Source organism: Polypterus senegalus, chromosome 9, assembly GCF_016835505.1.
Source record: "Polypterus senegalus isolate Bchr_013 chromosome 9, ASM1683550v1, whole genome shotgun sequence".
Taxonomy (NCBI): Eukaryota; Metazoa; Chordata; class Cladistia; order Polypteriformes; family Polypteridae; genus Polypterus; species Polypterus senegalus.
The window spans coordinates 47,638,102-47,662,700 of record NC_053162.1 but is presented as its reverse complement, the minus strand read 5'-3'; the positions used below and the strand labels follow the sequence as shown (position 1 = coordinate 47,662,700).

The 24,599-nt window shown below is 36.5% G+C and overlaps 1 protein-coding gene across 1 annotated transcript in view; it reads left to right on the top strand.

Moving 5' to 3' along the window:
• mbtps1 (membrane-bound transcription factor peptidase, site 1) overlaps positions 1-24,599 on the top strand; it is a 94,555-nt gene that overhangs the window by 16,671 nt on the left and 53,285 nt on the right. Inside the window, exons 2-7 of the mRNA XM_039763080.1 lie at positions 11,918-12,419; positions 19,171-19,428; positions 20,064-20,270; positions 20,800-20,910; positions 22,206-22,315; positions 22,443-22,559. Of these exons, the coding sequence (XP_039619014.1) occupies positions 12,266-12,419; positions 19,171-19,428; positions 20,064-20,270; positions 20,800-20,910; positions 22,206-22,315; positions 22,443-22,559 (957 nt within the window). The 5' untranslated portion in view covers positions 11,918-12,265. The remainder of the gene's footprint in view (positions 1-11,917; positions 12,420-19,170; positions 19,429-20,063; positions 20,271-20,799; positions 20,911-22,205; positions 22,316-22,442; positions 22,560-24,599) is intronic.

The window sequence follows — 24,599 nt, the reverse complement described above, 5'->3', positions numbered from 1 at the left end:
TTTTGCTATATATATAATATATGAATTACCTCCAAAGAGCGCTGAGACTTTTGATATCATGAACGTGTCTGCAAGAACTTTGGTCTCCTGCCCAGCAAAAGTCGAGCAGCCAGCGCGCATAGCTGTGCCGGCCTTTGAGACGCTGACTGCGCTTCTGCCTTAAGTCAAAGTGAGCACTTTTAATTTTTTTCATCCTCCCCCTGCGCTATAGCCCAGACAAGTGCAAACACGGGACCCCTTTTCTACACCACGGCAAAATAATATTAAGGCGATTCACACTTTCTTTTGCACGTATACGATTATGAGGTCCTCACCTCGGATTATGAAAACACGCACACGAGTGGAGGACTGACAGTGCCATCACAGCCGATTAATGGCGGGGCGTCTCACCAGTCTACACAAGGCGATCATAACGTCAGCGAACACATCTCTCTATACTATATAAAAGAAAAAGGCAACTTTCCTTTCTTTACACCTTTTTTCCTTTTATCCCAAACCAAAGCCTTTCTCTCTTAACACTGCAGAGGACACAAAACTAATTTTCTTTAAATGCCGGTAAGGCACATTACCACAGGCACAAATTTGAACGTTCACATAGAAAATGTAATTTCTATACCACAGCCGTCGTGTAGCGCCTTTCAAAAGGGATCAACTACCGAGAGATGATCCATATACATTTTAGCTGCTGTTAGTTACTTACCTGTTGTGTTACACAGTCTTTAAAATGTAGTTTACCTGAAACCACTCCAGTAGTGCTCAATGTACCTGTACTTCTTAAAACGTTAATGTTTTACTGTTTAATAACTTATAGACTATATTTTATTATTTTTCCCTTGCACTCAGTGACCAAAGCTATACACCTAGATAGGTATGTATATATATATGTGTATATGTAGATATGAAGATATGTATGTGTGTGTGTGTGTGTATATATATATATGTGTATATATATATGTATATGTATGTATGTGAATTAGTGACTCATCACTAATTCTCCCACTTTCCATATAGCTGGGAACCTGAAATTTCGCATGCTCATTCCTTGCAGTGTACTTACAAAAGTTAGGTATGTTTCATGTCCTATAGCAACACCTAAGGGGGGAAACAGGTGTACCCCGTAAACTGTATATATAGAGAGGGGAATCCTCTCCCTTTCTGTGACTTCTAATATACGTAGGAAGACCAAATTTCCCATGCTTATCCTTTACACTGTACTTACAAACTTTAAGTATGTTTCATTTCACGCCGTGCCCCGTAACAAACTTTCGAAAATAACGTCTTCTTTTTGGTGGTTCAAACCATTATACCATAAGGAACTTTCGGAACTAACCTCTTCTTTTGGCGGTTTCATTCCTTATTTCCGTTAACAGAGGATTTATTTCACAGCAGAGGCACACAAGAGCCGGTCCCACTTCCTTTTTCTACACGGCCTCTGTCTGCAAACCTACCATGTGGTTGGCTCCCTGCCCATATGCATTAACGACATCCCGCACTCATGTGCCTCCTCAGTTGCACCTTACTTTCCTCAGCTGTTTGTCGTGCTCACTGCTCCCTTCTTCTTTACTCCACTGCTTCAAGCCTGTTATTGTTTGTCTTTACATCTTCCTGCTGGTGACTCCTGCCTTTTCATTTAGTTTCTTAACACTCTTAATCCTCTGGGCATGTCTCTGCATTAGGGCTGCAATGATTAGTCGATGTAATTGATGACGTCAACTACAAAAAATCATCAATGCGGATTTTTTATTGTCGATGCATCATAAACAGAACCTTCAATAGAGGCTCCAGTCACAAAGAACCACATTGGTTTTGTAACTGCAAAGCATTACATGAATGCCTGGGGGCAGTATCATTTGTTATTGTTTGTCAAGACTGTACACAGTCCTACCAACAAAGAAAGAACATCTGAGGAGAAGAAGAATGTAGAGTAAAATAAACGTGGTTACAATGGCGAGTCGGATAGAGAAGGGGAAAGGAGATGGAAAAAAAATTGAGACAGAATCTTTCTAAAGTGTGGGAGCACTTCACTGAAAACAAAAAAAAAAAGTTGAATGCAGATTATGCAAAGTGGAGCTTTCTTTTCATGGCAGCATCACCGTGATGCATGAGCATCTGAAACGCAAGCATCCTGGAGGTGTGATGCCACCGTCTCTTGAGAATTTATGCTGGTGTTGTTAGTTTTTTAGTTAGTGTCAGATCAGGAGGGGAGAGACGGCATGAACAAGGCTGAGAAAATAAAGGTGAAAAAAGCTAACTTTTACAAGTAACAAATTTACACCCTATCTGTTCGTTTTCAAATAATATTGCATTAGTGTGATGATATTTTCTGATTGATACTAATCAGGTCATACAATGATTTCTTCAAAATGTCACATATATTTGTCTCCTTTTTTTTTCCCCCTTGGTGCTGCGCACTGACACCAGAAGGTGTGAACTTATTCAGTGCTAGCAGCAGCACGCAGGAGGCCGGTTGCTTGTGTCATAACAGGTTGACCTGGCGTCGATCAAAGCACATGTACTGTGCAAGGCATGTACAGGGTCCTCTGAGAAAAGAGGGGGGTTCATGGCACACCTTGCAGAAGAACATTCTTTCCTCTGCATGTCCTGGAGTCCTGTGCAGACTGGGCAAGATCGGGAGGGGAAAAAAAAAAACACAAGTGCAGTCACTGATTACAACCGCAAGAAGTTACGCAAATTTAATATGAATAATATGAATAATATTGCATCCGTGCCAAAATGTTTTCCGAAATGTACTATAAGGTCATAAAATGAATAATTCCAAATATCATATATACGTATGTCTCTGTTTTTTTGTCAGTGTGTCTTTGACATCATGGGCCGTAAAGCGCATACTAATTCAGCGTAAGCAGGAACACTCAATAAAACTAAATAAAACAAAATCAAGTGACAATGAGATACGAATAAGGCTTTTATCCATTCAGATCAGAGAATTTCCAGTTTGATTGTCTCAAAACACCACTCACATCTACAGTTATTCCCAGTTTCAGATAAAAAGTAACAGCATCAGATCCCTAGGGTGGTAGTCTGTATCGTGATCGTGACTTAGAGAAAAAAAATGGAAAAAAATAAAAAAAGGTAACTTTTACAAGTACTATACATTTACAGTGGCTGTTAAAGATGCAAATCAAATGTATGTGTTTATTGTATAATAACAATAAGAGCAACTCGCTACTCAAGATGGTAAATATACGAGGCAGTCAGGATCGAACCGGTGGCCTCTTGATTATAAGTCAGAAATTCCTACCGCTGCACCACGGAAGCTATTGTATCATCCTTGAACCTTTTGTGAAAGTGTTTATTTGATCTTTGCACTTCAGGCTTTACACATAATATAGTTTATGTCTACATTTTGTCATTTATTACTAAAATATGAAAAACGTTTCTGTTTTAACGATGTATTTTTTTGGTTAAGTTAAATGCACTTTTTTTGTTTAAAGACTATGCACTTTAGTTTGTATTGTTTAATGTATTGTGATGATCACACTAATATAACAACGTCTGATTATTTTCAAATTCATATGTTTCACTGGTTGTAATTTTAATTTGATTATTATTAATTTTAATCGTGTTAATGCAGACTCATCAGGGTGACCTTCACAGGTTAACAGACGTGAGTAGATGAGGTAAGACATCCACTGGAGCCCAGAACAGGATGTGCAACCACAGGTCTCGGGAATGAAATAATCGTGACTAATCGAAAAATAAATTGAACTAAAATAATCATTAGTTGCAGCCCTACTACGCATACTCTACTTTTGAAGGTCAGTACACCAATTATGTTACTATGAAACTTACAACCACCAAAACTTTGTAACGGCACCAGGTATTTTCACAGGAATTCTGAAATAATGGAATAATCTTTCAAATTAAAATATCAATAATGAAGGAGGGATAAGCTTGGAAAATGAAAATATTAGAAGTTAGGGATATTTATGTTGATTTGACCTGTAATTTACATTTTACTCCTCAGAAAGGAGCAGCCATTAATCTCGCAGTAGTAAGTGCCACTAACCTGACAAAGTGATTTTCTGACAGGCCTAATATTGAAAGGCATATTGTTACAGAAGGCACTTTATAAATGAGTGATGTTGGTATTCCGTAAATCACCTGCTACTGATAGGATAATTTTTGAATTTCTACTACTTATTCACTTTAAGCAATTTTTTACTAAACAACAATGAAGTGAAAAATAATAAATTATGTGTATGTGGAAAGATAAATCAGATAGTCCATGTAATATTACTGATCACAAGCTTTGAGGCCTGTGTGATCTGGCTGGGGGTGCTGCAGCACCCTTAGTAAACCTTCATGTTCTTGTGAAGTGCATAACAATTACTGATTAAATGACACGAGACGTTGCTGACACATTTGGACAGATTTGTTGGTATCCTTATAAGTCCTTGTATGCCTCCTGTAAAGTGTTTGAATTAAAATCAGTTGTATACCAGTATATATGAATACCCACATGCCTTTGATATGTCCTCTAGTAAAGCAAAGGAAGTTTGAAAAGAGATAAAGTATTACTTATATTACGAAGTTATTTTAAAATGACCTAGGCCCTACATTAGATGAAAAAAATCAAGGTTTCAAAGAAAAGAACACCATACCTACTGTGAAACATGGAGGAGTCTTGGATATGTTTTGGGACTGTTTTGCTGCATCTGGCATGAGGTGTCTTGAATCTGTGCAGGGAGCAATAAAATCTCCAGAGTATCAGACATTCTTGAGTGAAATGTGCTGCCCAATGTCTTAAAGCTCTGTCTCAGTCGCAGGTCATGGATCCTTCAACAGGATAGTGACTGAAAACGCACAGCTGAAAGCACCTAAGAATGGCTAAGAACAAAACATTGGACAATTCTGAGGTCACCTTCAATGAGCCTTGATTTGAATCTTGTTGAACATCAAAAGAACAGAAATATGCCATCTGGAGAAGGCCCCCTTCAAACCTGGCACAGATGGAGCAGTTTGATCAGAAGAGTGGGTCATACTACCTGCTGACAGGTGCAGAAGTTTCATTGAGAGCTACAGGAATTGCTTCCTTGCCGTGATTGCTTCTAAAGGTTGTGCAACAAAATATTAGATTAAGGGTGCCATTGTTTCTGTCCATGCCTTTTTAATTTGTTTTATTATTTGAAATATTCAGTTTAATCAAAAATCAAAGTCTGATTTTTGTTAAATACGGAAGGAAAAATGATGGGTACCTGTCAGTTTCAAAATTTTTCCGAGACCATTCTTTTTTTTTTTTGGAGGGGTACAAACAAATTTGTCCAGTAGTAGAAATTTTTTTTTTTTAGGGCAATACTGATTTCTTTTTACTTAATGGCCAAATCCAATTTTTTCTCATTTTGTACACCAAGCTCCCACGTAACCAGACATTTTTACTCCTGCTTGTAATGTTCAGTAGCGGAAAGTGTGTGAAACAAAGGGACAAGGGTTTAAACACTGCACAAATATGTCATTTCTGGTGTGATGTGAAGTACCAGCTAGGTATTTATTTGAAACTGACAAAGCATGAATCTTTTCTTGGCACAGGTTAGGCAGAAGTATGCTTTGAAATACAGTAGTCACTGGAGTTCTTGGACCCCTGACCCTGTGCTGCTTATCTACTCATATGTTATGCATCAGAAAAGCAAAACTTTTATGGGAATTTGCTTAGCAGGCACCCGTTTTGTCAGGATGGCAGAAGAGCACATTGCAGGTGTTCCATGTGCCAGGATGGCCTTTTCATATGCGATAACATTTTATCTTTAGATGCTTTACTGCTTGAACTCTAATCCTGTGAAAATTACACTATTTGCCAAAAGCAGCATTAACCCTACTCTAACTCGTCTGATCCTTGCTCTATTTTTTTTTTCCACCACACTAAACGCCACCAGTCTGCATGGGCAGAGCCTTCGTAGTCACACTTAGAAAAAGCACTGGAGAGTATGTGGTTTTAATTTAAAATTTATAAGAAGTTGTGTAAAATTTTAATAAAAGTGCTAAACATCACAATATGTTGACTTTTATTAAATATTGAATTGAATGAAAATGAATGAAAAAATTGAATGCCCTGTTTGTCAGATACAGTACTGAAAGGCAGTTTGCCAAATATTCAGCAACTTAATGATAAATCAGTTAGCACAGAGCATTTAACAGTTCATGGCATCTTCAGACAATAAATCATCAAAAAATACAATATACAATGTGTATCAAACTGAATAGTAATGATAACCAGCTATATGTAGAAGAAGGCAATGCCAACCTCTTATCTCGGCATCCCTCACCTGCTCTGTGGGGAGTCTGAGGACTTCCCTGTGTCCCTGTAAGAATGGACTTTTGTGTGTTAAAAGTCAGGCACTTTGTGCCTAGCGCTACTCATATCATGAAGTGCAATGGTCCTTTAATTAAGCACATACAGTGCATCCGGAAAGTATTCACAGTGCATCACTTTTTCCACATTTTGTTATTTTACAGCCTTATTCCAAAATGGATTAAATTCATTTTTTTCCTCAGAATTCTACACACAATACCCCATAATGACAATGTGAAAAAAGTTTACTTGAGATGTTTGCAAATTTATTAAAAATAAAAAAACTGAGAAATCACATGTACATAAGTATTCACAGGCTTTGCCATGAAGCTCAAATTTGAGCTCAGGTGCATCCCGTTTCCCCTGATCATCCTTGAGATGTTTCTGCAGCCTAATTGGAGTCCACCTGTGGTAAATTCAGTTGATTGGACATAATTTGGAAAGGCACACACCTGTCTATATAAGATTCCACAGTTGGCAGTTCATGTCCGAGCACAAACCAAGCATGAAGTCAAAGGAATTGTCTGTAGACCTCTGAGCCAGGATTGTCTCGAGGCACAAATCTGGGGAAGGTTACAGAAAAAGTTCTGCTGCTTTGAAGGTCCCAATGGGCACAATGGCCTCCATCATCTGTAAGTGGAAGAAGTTCGAAACCACCAGGACTCTTCTTAGAGCTGACCGGCCATCTAAACTGAGCGATTGGGGGAGAAGGGTATGACAGGGAGGTGACCAAGAACCCGATGGTCACTCTGTCAGAGCTCCAGAGGTCCTCTTTGGAGAGAGGAGAACCTTCCAGAAGGACAACCATATCTGCAGCAATCCACCAATCGGGCCTGTATGGTAGAGTGGCCAGACGGAAGCCACTCCTTAGTAAAAGGCACATGGCAGCCCTCCTGGAGTTTGCCAAAAGGCACCTGAAGGACAATTCTCTGGTCCGATGAGACAAAGATTGAACTCTTTGGTGTGAATGCCAGGCATCACATTTGGAGGAAACCAGGCACTGCTCATCACCAGGCCAATACCATCCCTACAGTGAAGCATGGTGGTGGCAGCATCATGCTGTGGGGATGTTTTTCAGCGGCAGGAACTGGGAGACTATTCAGGATAAAGGGAACGATGACTGCAGCAATGTACAGAGACATCCTGGATGAAAACTTGCTCCAGAGCACAGTTGACCTCAGACTGGGGTGACGGGTTCATCTTTCAGCAGGACAACGACCCTAAGCGCACAGCCAAGATATCAAAGGAGTGGCTTCAGGACAACTCTGTGAATGTCCTTGAGTGGCCTAGCCAGAGCCCAGACTTGAATCCGATTGAACATCTCTGGAGAGATCTTAAAATGGCTGTGCACCGAGACTTCCCATCCAACCTGATGGAGCTTGAGAGGTGCTGCAAAGAGGAATGGACGAAACTAGTCAAGGATAGGTGTGCCAAGCTTGTGGCATCATATTCAAAAAGACTTGAGGCTGTAATTGCTGCCAAAGGTGCATCGATAAAGTATTGAGCAAAGGCTGTGAATACTTATGTACATGTGGTTTCTCAGTTTTTTTTTTATTTTTAATAAATTTGCAAAAATCTCAAGTAAACGTTTTTCACGTTGTCATTATGGGATGTTGTGTGTAGAATTCTGAGGAAAAAAATGAATTTAATCCATTTTGGAATAGGGCTGCAACATAACAAAATGTGGAAAAAGTGATGCGCTGTGAATACTTTCCGGATGCACCGTACATACGCAAGTCTCTTTTGAATGTGAGAGGAAAGCCTGTGCGAACTCCACACAGACACCACATCCGAGTCTGGACTTGGAAGGCAACATCGCTAATCAAATTGCTTTTCAATCTCCATGATGTTCTGTTGTTAATTGTGCAAGTCTTGTCTTATTGTACTTAAAGTTTTACCTTCTGTCATTAACTCATCTACCAATGTAAAGAGAGATAACAAAGAAAAGGAAATCTGAAAACACCCCTAACCCTAATTTGGGGATATATTAGTAAATGAAGGATATGCAGAGGTACTTGAAAGTTAGTTAACCGTTCAGAATTTTCCGTATTTCTGCATAAATATGACGTAAAATATTATCAGATTATCACACAAGTCCTGAAGGTAGATATAGGTAGCTAAAAAAAATGACACAAAATATCATTTATTTATTGAGGAAAATCACCCAGTGTTACATATCTGTGTAAGTAATTTGAAGGTGAGATTAGAGTCTGGTGCTGTCAATCAATGTGATGACAATCTAACTTTCAATCCCTACTGTACAGGAGAATGTGGAAATCCCACAAAGTCTAATCTTCTGAGAAGTGAACCCATGTAATAATAAGATATATTATAAAATGCAGCACATTCCCAGTAGAAGAGAGAAAGTAAAAGCACGATGGAGTTACTTTTCACATATAAGCTTGAAGAAGTTTGTCACTGTTTTAATGAGACATTTATTGAGCTCCGTTTTCTTAGCATACAGTAAGACCGGTCATATTCTACATGGTTTATCAAGATGGCTAGATAACCACTGGCGGTGTTAAGTTCAATTTTACTTGTACACAGATAGCAAGGCACAGGTGGAGAAATCAATTGATTTAAAAGTTTTCAGTCAGCCAAACAATTCATCTCCATTTTTTTCTAGATGACAAAAGTTAAATGGTTATTACCTGAAAGCTATGTACAAAGCAAGTGTTATTATTTCTGAACTGTGTCTGGATGAAATTATCAATAGGCTAAATATGTGTTTAAGGCACTTTAGGCTGGGTTTACACTTAACACAATGTGTGCGCTTGCGGACGCTCCTGCTACACAAGCAGTGTACTGTTTATACTTGCACGCGTACTTAATCTAACTCCAGAGGATTCCACTGGTTGGCAGTGCAAGATATCATCATGGTGAGAAAACAACATTCGGCTTTGCTGTTTTGTGAATTGCCTGAAACATCCATTACATTCCCAGGACACCTTGCTACAGTACCTCTGAAAGGATGGATGTTTAATGATTATATTCATTGATTCAGGGACGCGCCCAATCCAGCAAGCATTGGGCATAAGGCAAGACAAGCACCCACATACACTAGCGTCATTTTAGCATCACCAAATCCCCAAACCTGCGTGTCCTTGGAAGGTAACCAAAGCACACTGTGGAAGCCATCAGGAAAACATGCAAACTTCAGGCAGGTAACACCAGGTACGTTACTCCCTGTGAGGCAGCAGAGCTACCCAGAGCTCTGCCACCAAGCCACCCCCACATGTGTAATTATTAATATAATTATTTAAATGATGTTACCGATCTGTAAAATGTAACATACATGCTTTAACACATATCATTATGAAAGTGATATCCCTTGTAACTCTAAGGATTCTAAATGTGCAGAGAGCTGGAATATCATAAACTTAACGTGTTCTGTGAGGTAATCGCTACCTACCGCTGGTGTCCACGCAGGAGGAAGCCCAAGAAGCACATACCGATTAACAAGTGGGTCAGTTTTAAGATAACATTTATGATGATCTGCTTTAATGACAAATTAAACTATGAGGTTAAAGTCGACATTTCCATTTTAATCATGAAATAGAACTTTTTTCTTCACTGTATCCCTTTTTTTTTTTCTCTGTGGCTCAAATACACTTCCATACATTCTGATGCTGTTGCAAAGGTTAAAAAAAACAAAAATGGAAGGCACAGTAATTGAATGTGAGACCTTTAAAATGTATTGCATCATTATGATGGGGAATATGTCCCCATCGCATCATTACAATGCAACACTTGTATTGCCAGTGCCGGTAATAGGTGAAGAAAAGCGCCACAAACGCATTTGTATGTCAGCATTTAAGTTTGATGATTTGTTTCACCACATTGAGCCATTCATCAGACATCAAAGCACACACACACTGATCTTGTAGGATCTGCAATGCGGCTTCCTGTTGCATGTTGATAGTAAACATTGACCCTGACATCACGTTCCAACTTGAACATACTGTGCCCCTCTTACCCCCAAACCCTCTGGTTCTGCCTCTCTCAGGCATGCGTCACGTTAATTTCCGAGGATGTGCTCAAAGGACATGTCAAATGAATGCTGGAAATGCTTACACAAACTACCATATCAAAAGTGTTCATATGTTTCTGATTTTTAACCTTTTTGTTTGTAACGTGCATTTCAGCTGGTACAATGTGAAATGGAAATATAAATAATGTCGCCTACATTGGGGTTAGGCAACCTTTCTTCTTTTGTGATTTGTCAAAGATCTTGTGGTCTTTTTTTTTGTCTGTTGTTGACATTACACTCAACCTTTCGACTTTTTTGTTGGCCTCATCTACATTTTCCTAAAATCATTCCTTTTTATATTTGTTTGACATAATCTGTCTCTGTATGTTTCTCAGGTGAAGTGGCTCAATATAAATAATGATCAAATTATATGATTGATTGTCCATATGTGGACCCACCACTCCATGCCCTGCTTTTAGACTGAAGTATTCACAGTCATAATGTAGCTGACCACACATGAACTAAGAGCACTTTGTGCACGGTCTAACCTGGACATTTGGCTGCTACTCTCTTCTTATTGTGCCTCATAAGCTCAAGTCAGATAGTGTAATCTGCAGTAACAGGGGAGAGTGTCTCAACTCTCAGTTCAGTTGTTAAATCTTTAGACCGTGAAAGCATTCACACGTATTTTAATTTTAGATCTTCATGCAACATCCCCAGTGGATTCCTTTAAATATATCTGCCTGAAACACAAAACTCAAACTGGTTGGCAAGCACTCGATTTGTAATAATGACCATTTTTTACGACTCCATATTACGATTCAAGTTTGGCTGTGAATTATGTGCAGATGGTGAAAAACCTCATTGCAGTGGATAGGTCTGTCCACCAGTAAATGCTTATCATGATTCAAAGTTATGTGCATATCATGAATTCCTTTTGGATTTGTATTATTTATTTGTACATTCAGTTGAACTGAACAAAAAATCAGAAGCATGCTAAAACAAAAACTATGCCTCCTGGCAAATCATCTTTAGAATCTGGACTTCAGGGTATCTTAGGGCAGTGTCTGCTCAATATATGTGTTTCAAAGAGTCATAGCTGGGAGTGATGGTTAAACATTTTTGATAGCAAAGATCTGTCATTGAATATCTTGAATTTGTCAGAGTGATGTGCATCTGGAGAGCAGCTGATGGTTCATCTTGTGTAGTTTCCTGATGTCTGGCAGGATTACTCAGTACAAAGGCTTACTTTACTACCTCCAGCTCTTTGTTTCACCCACAGCCAACTTTGGTCTTGAACAAGTCATGCGTATGATAACACAGTAAAAACCCTTCTTTAAGGAACATATTTATACTTTAGAGTATATCAAGAGTAATCTGCGTAAAAGGGGTTTACATTTGACTGATTACCAATAAGGCTGCAGTGTAGTAGAGTTAATTAAAATAGAAATATTTTATCAGATTATTGAAGTAGTTAAGTTATAATTTATCTGTCCATGTATGCTATTGACCTTGATTATTTTAATTGCTTACAAATCTTTTTGTAAGATTGTTTTTTTTTGCCATGCAGTTTATAATGTTATCCTTTATATATTAACAAGTAAACCTACTGTAACATTTTTCTTTTTATTTTGCAGGTGAAGAGTCTCCAAGTCCTTCTCTTGATTTTATTTTATCTGTTTTTGTTGACAATGGAGTCACTGAATCTTAAACGGCAGTTTGACTGAATTCCATACTGGATGCAAAATGGAGAAGAAACGGAGAAAGAAATAACAAAATAAGAAAAAATAATGAATTGGCAGCAACTTTTTACAGCAAGATGTGTGCCAGGAAACCTAAACTCCATTACATACTTTTAAGAGTTTTCAGGTGTAATGAATTGACCCCCCTCATGGGAGGATCTTAATGTCCGGTTTTAATATTGTGCTGGGTTTTTGGGAAGCAAAAATTGGATTTATAACTCCTGTGAAGATACATTTGAGACCATGAAGCTTGAGAGTGTCTGCCTATCTGTGTTGCTGATTCTGCTTTTTAGCAGAATGCCATATGGAACAGAGCTGGGTGACGACATAGTTTTGTGCTCCAACTGCTCTCACCTCAGTCTTAGAGTGGAGTTTTCCTCCACTTTAGTTGAGCATGGTAAGATTTTTGAAAAAATGTTGTTTTGGTTTTGCCCATCTTGCATAAAATTGTCTTATTCTCAGGATCATGAAGTACAAAATTGTTGGTATTAAGAGTTTGGTTGAGGCTAAACTTTTGTTCTTTGTTTTAGTAGTAATTGTACAGATGCATCATTTAGTTTGACAGTTTTTTTTTTTATTTATTTATAAATAATATTGTCTTTATTTCCCCCCTTATATCTATCGGATAGTATGTGTACATCTGATTCCTGGTATTAGATTTGGCTTTATTTGGACCTTTTACCATTTCATGCTTGGAGGTTGCGTCAGGTTACATAGAGTTTAAAGAAAATTGGTTTTAATTAGTTATCTCCATTTGGTGCTGCTTTATTTGACCTATTTAATTGTGGTTTCTGTTTTCAAGTACTTACTCATCAAAGAAAATAAAAAAAAATGTTAAATTGTTTTCAGATATGTAAAATGTTGATTTTACAGCTTATTAGTCATCTGTTTGTACTATTGCTCAGTTGGCCACCAAAAAACAAGGACTTGCCTGTTAACTTCCTTAATCTGTTGATTACTTTGTCTTGTCTTCCTTTCTGCATATGCCTTTTTGTCTTGTCTTCCTTTCTACATATGCCTTTTTGACCCGTCTATCCATCTATAAAGGAGGATTGCAAGGAGCTGGAGTCTATCTTGGCTGTGCTGGGATTAGTTTGGGAGCCAGCTCTGAACTGTTTTTGTTTTATGTTCAGTGTTGGCTAAACTTACACTAATGGTCTGGCTCTGTCAAAATACAATAGAGTAGGAAGTCAAGCATAAGCATATGTTTTCTGTTACATATAACTATAGATATCCTTATTTCATTATTAATACATTATTATGATCTAATCTTAAAAACACTCACTGGAAAGATGCAGTTAATGCCATTGGGTACACCAGGGTTCGATAAAATAATTAGAAATTGTACTTCTTTTCTAGGGTGTAGTTTTCAGGGCCTAAGTTGTCATAAAGATAACAAGTGTTCTCTGATTTTGACCAAATAACTAAAGTAAAGCTTGGCACATTACGTTAAGTTCAGAGAGTAAGTGTGAATGCATTAAATACAAATGGAATAAATTAAATGTCACTGGTCATCTCCCCAAAACTAGCTATACCACCAAATTGAACCCATGTGCTGACTGAAAGCAACTCCATATTAAAAGCCTAGGATCTAAAGGCATCTTTTAACATAATTTCAAGTTAGAGGGGATCAAAAATGTTAATGCCTATGCAAAGGTTTATAAGATTATTATCATTGTGTAGAGCAAAGAAGCAGAAATTGTTTGGACTTTGCTGTAATAAATTACATTTGGCACCAACTAAATACTATTGAGGATCTTTAAATTAAAGTGTCAGGGCTGGAGCATTGCTGTTTTAGGGCTTGACATGTGACCCCAGACTGGAAAGACATGTAAATTTAATCTACTTGGAAAAATTAAGAAATTTACAAATTTAGTATTTTGTATGTTGGCCTTATCAGTTTTTCAGCCAAAATATCACATTTTTCAAAATGGAGCCACACCTCGTTCTTTCTTTTGGTAATGTCTTTTATTGTGCAAGTCTCAATTTGCGTCAAAGGTATTAATGCCCTTATCTCCTGAGTTAAGTAAATTAATTAAATGTGCATTTGTCTATTGTGTTCTTCAGCCTGTTAGTTGTACTATGTATGCAGTGCAAAGTGCTTGCTGGCGGATGCTTTTTTCCATAAGGCTGTAAGGTATTTTTTTGAATTGTCATGAACAAGTGAAGTAATTTTTCTTTGAAGTGACAGTAAATTTATTTTAAAAAGTGAAGCATGGGAAACTAGCACTAACACTGGTAATTCAAGTCATTTAGAGGTACATGTGCATAAGACAATGAAATTTGTAGAGAAAACCAAAGACTATACCTACCCTTAGTCCTTTTCGCCCTCACAGTGTACTGGCACTTCTCACAAAGTCCCTGCATACTCCTTCTAATACATATTTTCATCTGTGTACTTTGAAGGGGTGGGACTCCCCACTTCCACTGTCTGAAACAGTCTATATTTGCTGGGTAACACAGGTATAGCTATGTAGTTCCCACCACAATTATTGTCACCCCAGTAAATGTAAGTAAAAAAGGTTATAAAAAAAAATAACTTAATGTCACGTTGAAAAGAATGAGATAAATGAAACCTTTAACTGAAGTAAATTTATTCTTAGAAAAATATTGAGAAATAATTTACACAAATAATCCACCCTTCAATCTGTAAACAAGCATAGAACCTATGTCTCTTCAGTCTGTTTTTCATGAAGGTTAAATCAATTAGATAGAGGGAAAAATGAAAGGCTGCAGGACAAGGCTTGCTGTTTAGTTTTGCAGATAAGCTCACTGATGTGATGTGGATGTGTTCGATTTAATCTTGGCTTTGAATAGTCTTCTTTGGTGGCATTTGTTGGCATTGTTATTTTGAGATCTTAGTTGTTGCTAGTGTATCTTTCACACTCACCTGTTGTATGGGTTCTTCCATTATTACTCAAAAGCTCATGCTGCCAACATTTTGATGGCAACACTATTATCTAATTATGCAAGTTTCTTAGAGACTGAACTTAAACTTCTCATGTTTAAGCCTTAGCATGACAAAGATGGGTAAATATAAACAAGTGAGCAACAGCCGAACAGTGTTTAAATATGTGAGCGTTTTTTGTTTTTTTTTCCTTTTTTATCTCTGTCTCACTTGGACTGTTAGTCAGGCCGAATGTTTTCTTTTTTTCTTATTTTTTTTCCTCTTCACAGTTCTATGAATGGTTGCCTGTTTCTATTTTTAAATTTTATTTCTTCCTTTTAACGGTCATAATAACTTTGTAATATAATTGATAACTAATTTTGCCTAAAATATAAATAATACAAAAAAAGTAAATAGAGATACTTAATTGAAAAATCCACACATATATCAATCTGAAGAAACTGTTATCTAATCAAAATGGATTTACAGATATCTGACAAGTCAGAATGTAGGTACAAACATCTCTGAAGAGAGTTTCAGTTGTTCAAAGTATATTTGTAAATACTGAAGTAAGAGTTGGTACAAGTAAATTGGTAATTGTGTGACACTTTGATTGTTATGGCATCTTGCTGTGTGTGAGCCTGCTTGGCTTCAATTTCAATTTTGTTTCATTTAAAGAAGTAAACTCCGATTGTGTTGATTTACTACTTTGTTAGTTCTAAGTTCAGCATTAAAACAAAATTGTTAGTCTTGATATTCGTTTGAAGTGGTTTATGGAACAGAGTAGCACTGATTTAAAAGGTCTGATAACATTTTTTATTTTATTGTCATTTTCTTAGTCTTTTCAGGTGGCAAAATTTGCTGTTAAATTGTAACTTTGTGGGGGTGCTAGAATTTTTCAGCACACTGCTATGCAGTGTGTAATAGTGGTTTAAGTGTTTGATTTCAAACTCCAAGGCTTCCAGTTCAGTGATCATTTCTCATTCATTCAGTGAACCCAAGCAAATTAAAGTTACTCTGCCCTATTTATGAAGTATACACCTAGTGGCCACTTTATTACGTACATTTGAATGCTCATTAACACACACAGCCTACTCCTCTAACTAGCCATTTGTATGGCAAGAGCTCAGTGTATAATTGTGCAGATATGGTCCAGAGGTGGTGTAGTTATTTGAGCATGCATTAAAATGGGAAGTCATGTGGTCTCTAGTAGAACTGTTTGTGACCCATATGGTGTTTCTGGCAACAGCTGCTTTAATAGGATTTTCATGCACTACAGTCTCCACAGTTAGAGACAGAATCATGTGATCAATAACAAACATCACATTACACTTGGGTCATCTGTGTTCAGGAAGCCAAGACGACATTTGGCACTAGTGCTCTAAATCAGGTCAATTGGAAGGTTTGAAAAATGTTACCTAGTCTGAAGAATCTGTTCATACTGCTAAATGCATATGACTCAGACAGAATTTGGCATAAACTGTGTGATTCTGTGGATGCATCCTGCCTTGTGTCAGTGCTACAGGCTGATAGTAATAATAGTGGGTTGAATGTTTTCCTATCACACATGAAGAACTAGAATGAGGTGGAAAGTGCATGACGCTATCAAGTCAGCATTGGCCAGAATCAAAGGAGTCTTTCCAGTACCTTGTTAAATCCATACCTTTAAGAATTCAGAGTACAATTAATAAAGTCGTCACTGAGTGTTCTGTACATGTAATCACCTGTACTAAACTTCTGTACTTGTGAAACATTCTTTGTGATGCATACAAAAGAAAGGCACCATATGTTTTTATCTCATAAAATTTCATTTCTGTGAATTAATTTGGAGAAGGTAAAAGAAACTTGTAGTACTGCTCAAAACCATAGTTTGCTTTTATTTTTTGTGTGTACACCATTTCCTTTTTTGACATTCGGTACTGTATTATACAGTATATGCTAAAATTCCACTTTAGGACTTGATCACAAATACTTTTATAAGTTTTCCTCAAAAGTTCTGTCTGTTAATGATGAAAACATGTACTTGACAGGTGGTGGAGTGGGGTAGAAGTGAATTTTTTTTTGTAGCTTTCAATTTTTATTAACAACCTTTAAATGATGCAGTTAACAAAAGCAGTGCAGCAATATTTTGGATCTTTGAATTAATAGTAATGAATATACTGTTAACATTTTCAAAAATCACATTTTTGTCATTGAATCCTTCCCATATTCTTTGATTTGTCAGATTATGGACAACTATTAAATAGGTATCAATTTTATTTGTTTCTTTAGTAACACTGAATTACCTGCTAGCCCTTGTGACACAGTGGGGCCATCTTTGAAAACATTTTAGTGGAAAGATTGATAGAAATGGATATGTGTGGAATTCTGCTCCTTCAGCCTTTTAGAATTAACACACTCTCATAGTGAAGGCTCTGGCAGTCTTCCAGCTTGCTGTCATTTAGATTGGATTTCAGTTCTAACTTTAAATTCTGTTTCATTCTTGAACTTAAAGATTTTAATATAAATTCAAATCTTAAAATATCTCTTCAACTCATGTAAAAATGTATATTTCTTTCCAATGGAAACTATAATTCCTCTTTTTAAAACTATTAAGCCTGGAAAAGTGCAATACCCATTGACAGTGACTGCATTTTTACAAATCATCTGTTTTTTATGCAAAAAAAGTTAATTGTGAAGGTTTTCATAAATTTTTGTATGGTGGCCACAGTGTTTGAACTTACCGTTTTGATGGTTTCTCTTCAATTCAAACTGTATTTTGTGTGTGCTATAGTATCATAATTCATTTGAAGATCAATCTGAGCATGTCAGATTTACAGCTGTAAAGTGGTCACATCCAGTGGCAAACTTTGCCACCTTGCATTAATAGTTCAAAATGTACAACCAACCGTTCTATATGCGCTACACCTTTCTTTCCTTATGACAAGAAAACAGTCTTTTTAATTATATAAATTTACTTTAATGTTGTTCTAAATTCTTTCTTTACAAACAGAATGCAACATATTGGGCATTATCTACCAGTTATTATCAAAGTCTACAGGTCCATGACTCCTCTCTATATGCATACATGCTTTATTTAAAAAATGAAGGTCACCAAATCCAGCCTTCTGTGGCATAATGTCTTCATATAGTTGACTGCGTGCACTTGTTAAATATTAGCATGCATTAAAATAAATGCACATACGGTAATTTTAATCAGACCTTTTTAAAGGAGATGTGGTCTAATTTTCTGCCAAAGTGCATAATGGCTACTTTGCTTTATTAATGCTCGATGTTGAACAACATTTTACACATATAAAATATGCTTTTCAAACTTTATCTGTTTCACCTGTTAGAGTGTCAAACATGACTTGTTAATACAGACTTCAATTGAAGTAAATCTAGTTAGTTCATTAGCTAACCATTTTGATGTTTAATACTTACAGTTGCCAAAAAGATGGGTGCCACCAAAAATTTGCCCGACTGCCTTCCTTGTTTATTTAGTTGACATTTAGGGTCATTAATATATTTTTTTCACTTGCATGGTGAACAATTATTTAAAAAAAAATGTGGGGGCCTATTACAGTGCTTAATTCAGTGTGCCATGTTGTCAACACCACATTTTATTTTAATGTTGTACAACAATAGTTTAATTCTTTGGCCTTTTGCAACAAAAAGCCATATACCTCTAAGAATGTATGCCAGAAAATTTTCAACAAGTGCTCTGGTATGGTGGCCAATTATTTAGAGAAAGTTACTGAAATACTTGTGACACTGAGGCAATGTACCTTCATTTATAAGGACTGCCTTATTTTCATTTGTAGGTTGGGTGTGGACTCTTTAAAAAGGACCGGTCTGTTTTCGTGACTTGGCTTGGGTGAAAGGGTTGGATTCAAGTGACATCTGCAATCAGGATTTTTTGGCTATTTTTCAAAAGTTTAAGAAAACAACGCCTTACAAAGGGGGCAGTGAATTTAAACAAATACTGCAAACTCAGTTAGGAGCACAAAAGAAAAAATACTGGAGGACTTTGACTACCAAAAATTAATTCTTTCAATATCAAACATGTACAATTTTGACAGCATCCAGCAAAAATGAATATAAACAAATTTACAAGTAATGCCATAACTAAAGTAGTAGAGATGTACTGCTTTGTATTTTACTACAGTATGTATTTAATTTCCAATAATTAATTAATTCTTCAGATGGGTAATATTTACCTGTAGTGATTGTTTGGTTTTGAATTTATAATGAGAACAATGTGACTTTTTTTTTTATGCAGAATATATCATCGCCTTTAATGGGTACTTCACAGCCAAAGCCAGGAGTAAGTTTATTTCAAGCGCCTTGAAAAATTCAAAAATTCTGGAATGGAAGATTGTTCCTCGTGATAATCCTGCCAGTGACTACCCCAGTGACTTTGAAGTGGTACACATTAAAGAACTACATAAGGAGGGACTTTTGAAGCTGCAGGACCACCCACATATTAAACGAGTTACTCCTCAACGAAAGGTTTTCCGCACCCTGAAATTCACAGACTGTAAGTGTTTGCAGTTGGTGTTTTTCTCTCCTCCCCCCCAACCCCCAATCTCTCATTAAATTTTTTTTATTGCAATGCATATTATTATAATTTGAGGTTAATGGTATAGTATGGAGCTGAGTGGATGGAGCTGCTGTATCACAGCATTCATTACTTTTTGTATTTTACATACCAGTACTTGTATTTAGTAGTGTCAGACTGTTGGTTGTTTTTTTTTATTATTTATTTATTTTTTTGTTTTGTTTGTGGAGCCTCTTTCAACTCCTTTTAGTCTTTTCTCCCAAAATCGAACATTAAATTGTCCTGTCCTTTAGTTTAGGACATGAGAATGTGAGTAGATTTTGACATGGACTGTTACAGAAAAATGCTGGACTTTTCTTTTGGACTATACATTTCCTGTGCCCACATATATAATGTTTACATATAAAAAAAGAAAGTTTGAAATAAGTACACTTTTTTCAGATATACACATGCACAATTTTATTATCTGTTGACTTTACAGAACTCCATTTTGGAAGTCTGTTAGTCTTTTTAATGAACAGGTATTAATAATGTATAGTATTTAAAGAATGTCACAGTTTACTGCCAAGTAGTCTTTACCTATGCAAGTCATATTATTTTATATGTGGTTTTAGCAACTGACCAGCCAGTGCCTTGCAATGATAGTCGGTGGACCCAAAAGTGGCAATCATCACGTCCTTTAAGAAGATCAAGTTTATCCCTGGGCTCTGGCTTTTGGCATGCTACCGGGCGACATTCAAGTAGACGGCTGCTGAGAGCAATTCCTAGACAGGTGGCGCAGACCTTGCAGGCTGATGTTCTTTGGCAGATGGGACATACTGGTAAATATTCATGAAATGACTGTGGTTTGACAAAAAGCTTTTTTTTAAATAATATAAAACTTCCTATGTTTATCAGCCAGGGAAGAAAAATCCATCATAAATCTTAATCAAATATTACTTGTGCATAATTCCTGTTTTATTTAATTTTTATAATTACATGTAGACTGTTCAGTACAACGGCGTTACAGTTTGTAACCTTATGGCTCCTAATCTTTCAAGAGTATCCATGTTTATGCTTATCAGTTCTAAACAAATTTTGGGCTGTCCTTTTCTATATGTGTGCCTACTTTTGTGTATGTATTTGAGTGGGCTTTCAGTTTCTGTTTTTCTCTGGCATAATGGTTCAGGTTGTTAAGGCATTGTTTTGTTGTTAGCTGTTCTTTACTTGTATTTTACTGACCTTTCCCATGCACCACCTGTTTTGGCTTTGTCTGATATATGCTTTATTCTCTTTGTGCATTTTACAGAAGCATTTCTTGTGAACATTGGTCTGTGTAAGTAAGAGACACATTATTGTTTTGTCTGTCAGGTGCTGGAGTTAAGGTAGCAGTCTTTGACACAGGTCTTAGTGAGAAGCACCCGCATTTTAAGAATGTGAAAGAGAGAACAAACTGGACCAATGAGAAAACCCTAGATGATGGTGAGAATGTCAGCTTGCAGAATGTTTAAGTCACATAATTTGTGTTAATTTCTTTTAGTTTCAGAAATATAAAAGAATAAAGCAGTAGTTTTTTTTAGATTTTTTTTTCAAGCCAACTTGGTTCTATGTAATTCAGTGATTGTATGTTTTACTTAAGAAACTGCACTACACTTGTAAATAGTACACTTTTACCTGGGCACATAAAAGTAAAACCATTCATACATTTTTACTGATATCCAATGCATTACAGTATTGTTCCCTCTGTAGGAGAACTGGAAGCTCCAGATGAGAACTTGTTCTTATATCTGTAAGCTGATCATGTGCATAAACACAAAAAAAACATCCAACTCCACATGCAATATAATAGTGACTGAGAAAATGCTTGGAAGCCAGTAGCTCAAAAGCAAGAATTTTCCGTCATCCTCTCTCAGCGCTCCTAAAATCAAGACATGAATACCATAACAGTCTTGAGCTTAAGACCCTGTATCTATAACAGCATTGTCCAAAGCTGGATAGATTCATGTTTTTGGTCAGATTAATACTTGGGTCACAAATTACATGCATGCTGTAAACAGGTGTAGTATCAGTGTTACGATGGATTCAGAAAGTATTCAGACCCATTCACTTTTTTACATTTTGCTATGTTGCAGCTTTGTGCTAAAATCATTTAAATTATTTTTCCCAAAATCAAGTAACACTCAGATGACAAAGCAAGAGTTTAGAAATTTTTGCAAATTTATAAAAAAATTAAAAATGAAATTCAGACTCTTTACTTCATGTACAAACCATAAAGAAGGGAAATATGCATAATATATATAAGCTGAAGCACCCTCACCAAAGGTGAATTTGAAACCATGAACACATTTTTTAATGGCAGTCCCTCAGAATGTTGTGAAATGGATTACTTCGAAAATCTGTCAATGCTTTTCAGTTTGAATTTGTGAAATTTGAAAAATTTGTACAATGTGATCTATTTGAGATATCTCAGTGAAAACTCAACTTTCCCCAACAAATTCCATTCAGGAGTAATTGTGCCAAACGTTAACAAAATTGGTTCACTGGGAGCTGGGTTTGTTTCAGACAGATATGATACTGATAGTAGGTGCTTTTTGTATTATATGCTAATGTACCTAAAACATCCTGACATGGTTTTAATTTGATTAGCCTATTAATAATAGATACTGTATATTTTCTCAACTTTGGCTTTGTCATTCTTGAATACTGTATAGCTAGAAATTTGAAAGTTTAATGATAAGTGTAATGGTAAAAAGATTTTTCCCCCCTCTTATTTCAAGGATTGGGCCATGGTACATTTGTAGCTGGTGTGATTGCAAGTATGAGAGAATGCCAAGGCTTTGCCCCTGATTCAGAGCTGCACATATTCAGAGTTTTTACTAACAATCAGGTAACTGACTGCTTATATTCAAATGCTACTTTCATAACACATCCAGCGTTTAGCTTGTGTTAAAGTTAAACATGCAAAAAATGACTGCTGAAAAATTAAACATGCTAAAGTACAATGTTATTCCTAGGTATCATACACTTCTTGGTTCTTGGATGCATTCAACTATGCTATATTAAAGAAAATCGATGTTTTAAACCTTAGTATTGGAGGACCTGACTTCATGGACCATCCTTTTGTTGACAAGGTTTGATATTTTAATAATACTTTTGGAAGTAAGAAGTAAATTGCTTTAGTCATGACCAAAAAAAACACTAAAATATAAATAAAATTGTATCACAACAATCACATTTTCTCTTTAATTTATATTTGTGTTTGGCTTTGTAACAAGTGTGCAGTTGTCAATCTCTAGTATATTTTTGCCACTTGTTTGATAAGTATAAGGCCCTAAGCAAAACAGTAAGGGTTTTAATTTTTTTAAATACTAAATGTCCGCCTCTGAATGTATTGTGATACGCTCATTGTTAGTCTCAGTTGCTTATTTTTCCGTTGGTTTATGTGAATTGGAATAATGGGGTGGGTAACCACAGGCCATTGTGATCTCAATATGTAATTGTACAAGGAAACAGACTTCACTTTCAAATAATCAATCATAAAATTGTGTATATTTAAATATTTCTTGTTTTTTAGTTTAGGTATACTACAAATATGCGTCTGTCAAACCTCAGGCCGTAAACAGCTCTTTGTTTAGACCAAAATCATAACTGGAACAATGAACAGGTCACTGCAATCTATATAATATAAAATTTAAAATTCTTTTCGTGTTTGAAATGGAAATTACGTATGACCACAGAACATATTATAATACAGGAACTAATCACTTAGTTTGTGGACGCCATTTTTATATCGTCTTTATGAATTTTATTTTTTGTGTGAGTTATTTTACTAATTTTGAAAAGAAGTAAACATAGACACGCCGATCTATCCCATAGAAGTGCACTCCGCGTCGCCCTCTCCCAGCCCTCCTCTTTGGAATCCAGCGCTCACCCATCCGCCGCCAGGCACGTTCTGACAGAGACGTTTTATTTATTCGCCCACATGACTGTCGCAGAAACCGCCACATTATAACTTTTTTTTTTAAATTGGCAGTACTTGATAGTAGAAGAGGTGAGGAAAACAGCTTTGCGTCTTTCTACTTTCTAACTGCGCCGAGCTGTAAACAATGTGCAGACGACACCGCCTTCCGCGGCGTAGGATCGTGAGAACAAAGTGGATGCTAGGAGGCATGGAATGTTGGGCTGCTCCGTCGGCTCAAGAGCTTCGCAGTTTCAGGCGCCGTCCTCTCTTCTCGTGCTGTTTGTGACAATTCGAGTCCACCTCTTCTCCCGGGAGACTGTAAATCTTTGTGAATGAGTGTGATTGGTGCAGTCGAAGCAAAACTCTCTTTGTAAATTGCGCTGCACAACTACTTACTGTCCCTTAAGGGGAGTTCAGGTCATTAAAACCCCGCAACATTCAATGTTGCTTTTGTGATTAATTCTTTTAAGATGATGGAGTGTTTACATCTAAGAAGATGTACTGACCTCTTCATGTTAAGTTTTGGACTTGGGAATTGTTTGGACCTTCTGCCTGTTAATCACGGAAGGGCAGCATTCACATTTCTCAGAATAATTTTTCTCTTAAATCACAGGCATGTAGTGCAAGGTTGTCAGGCAGAAATTTGCAGGATCGTATAGAAAATAGATACCACAATGATCATGTAGCACCTTTCACAAGGGATCTGCTACCGAGAGATGATCCAAATACATTTAAGCTGCTGTTAGTGCTACCTACCTGTTGTGTTATAGCACCTTTAAAATGTACTTTACCTAAAAGCACTCCAGTACTGCTCAATATATTTTTACTTCTTACATGTTAATGCTTTACTGTTTAATAATTTATATACAGGTGCCGGTCATAAAATTAGAATATCATGACAAAGTTGATTTATTTCAGTAATTCCATTCAAAAAGTGAAACTTGTTTATTAGATTTATTCATTACACACAGACTGATGTATTTCAAATGTTTATTTCTTTTAATTTTGATTATTATAACTGACAACTAATGAAAGTCCCAAATTCAGTATCTCGGAAAATTAGAATATCAATCAAGACCAATGCAAAAAAAGGATTTTTAGAAATGTTGGCCAGCTGAAAGATATGAACATGAAAAGTATGAGCATGTACAGCACTCAATATTTAGTTGGGGCTCCTTTGGCCTGAATTACTGCAGCAATGCGGCGTGGC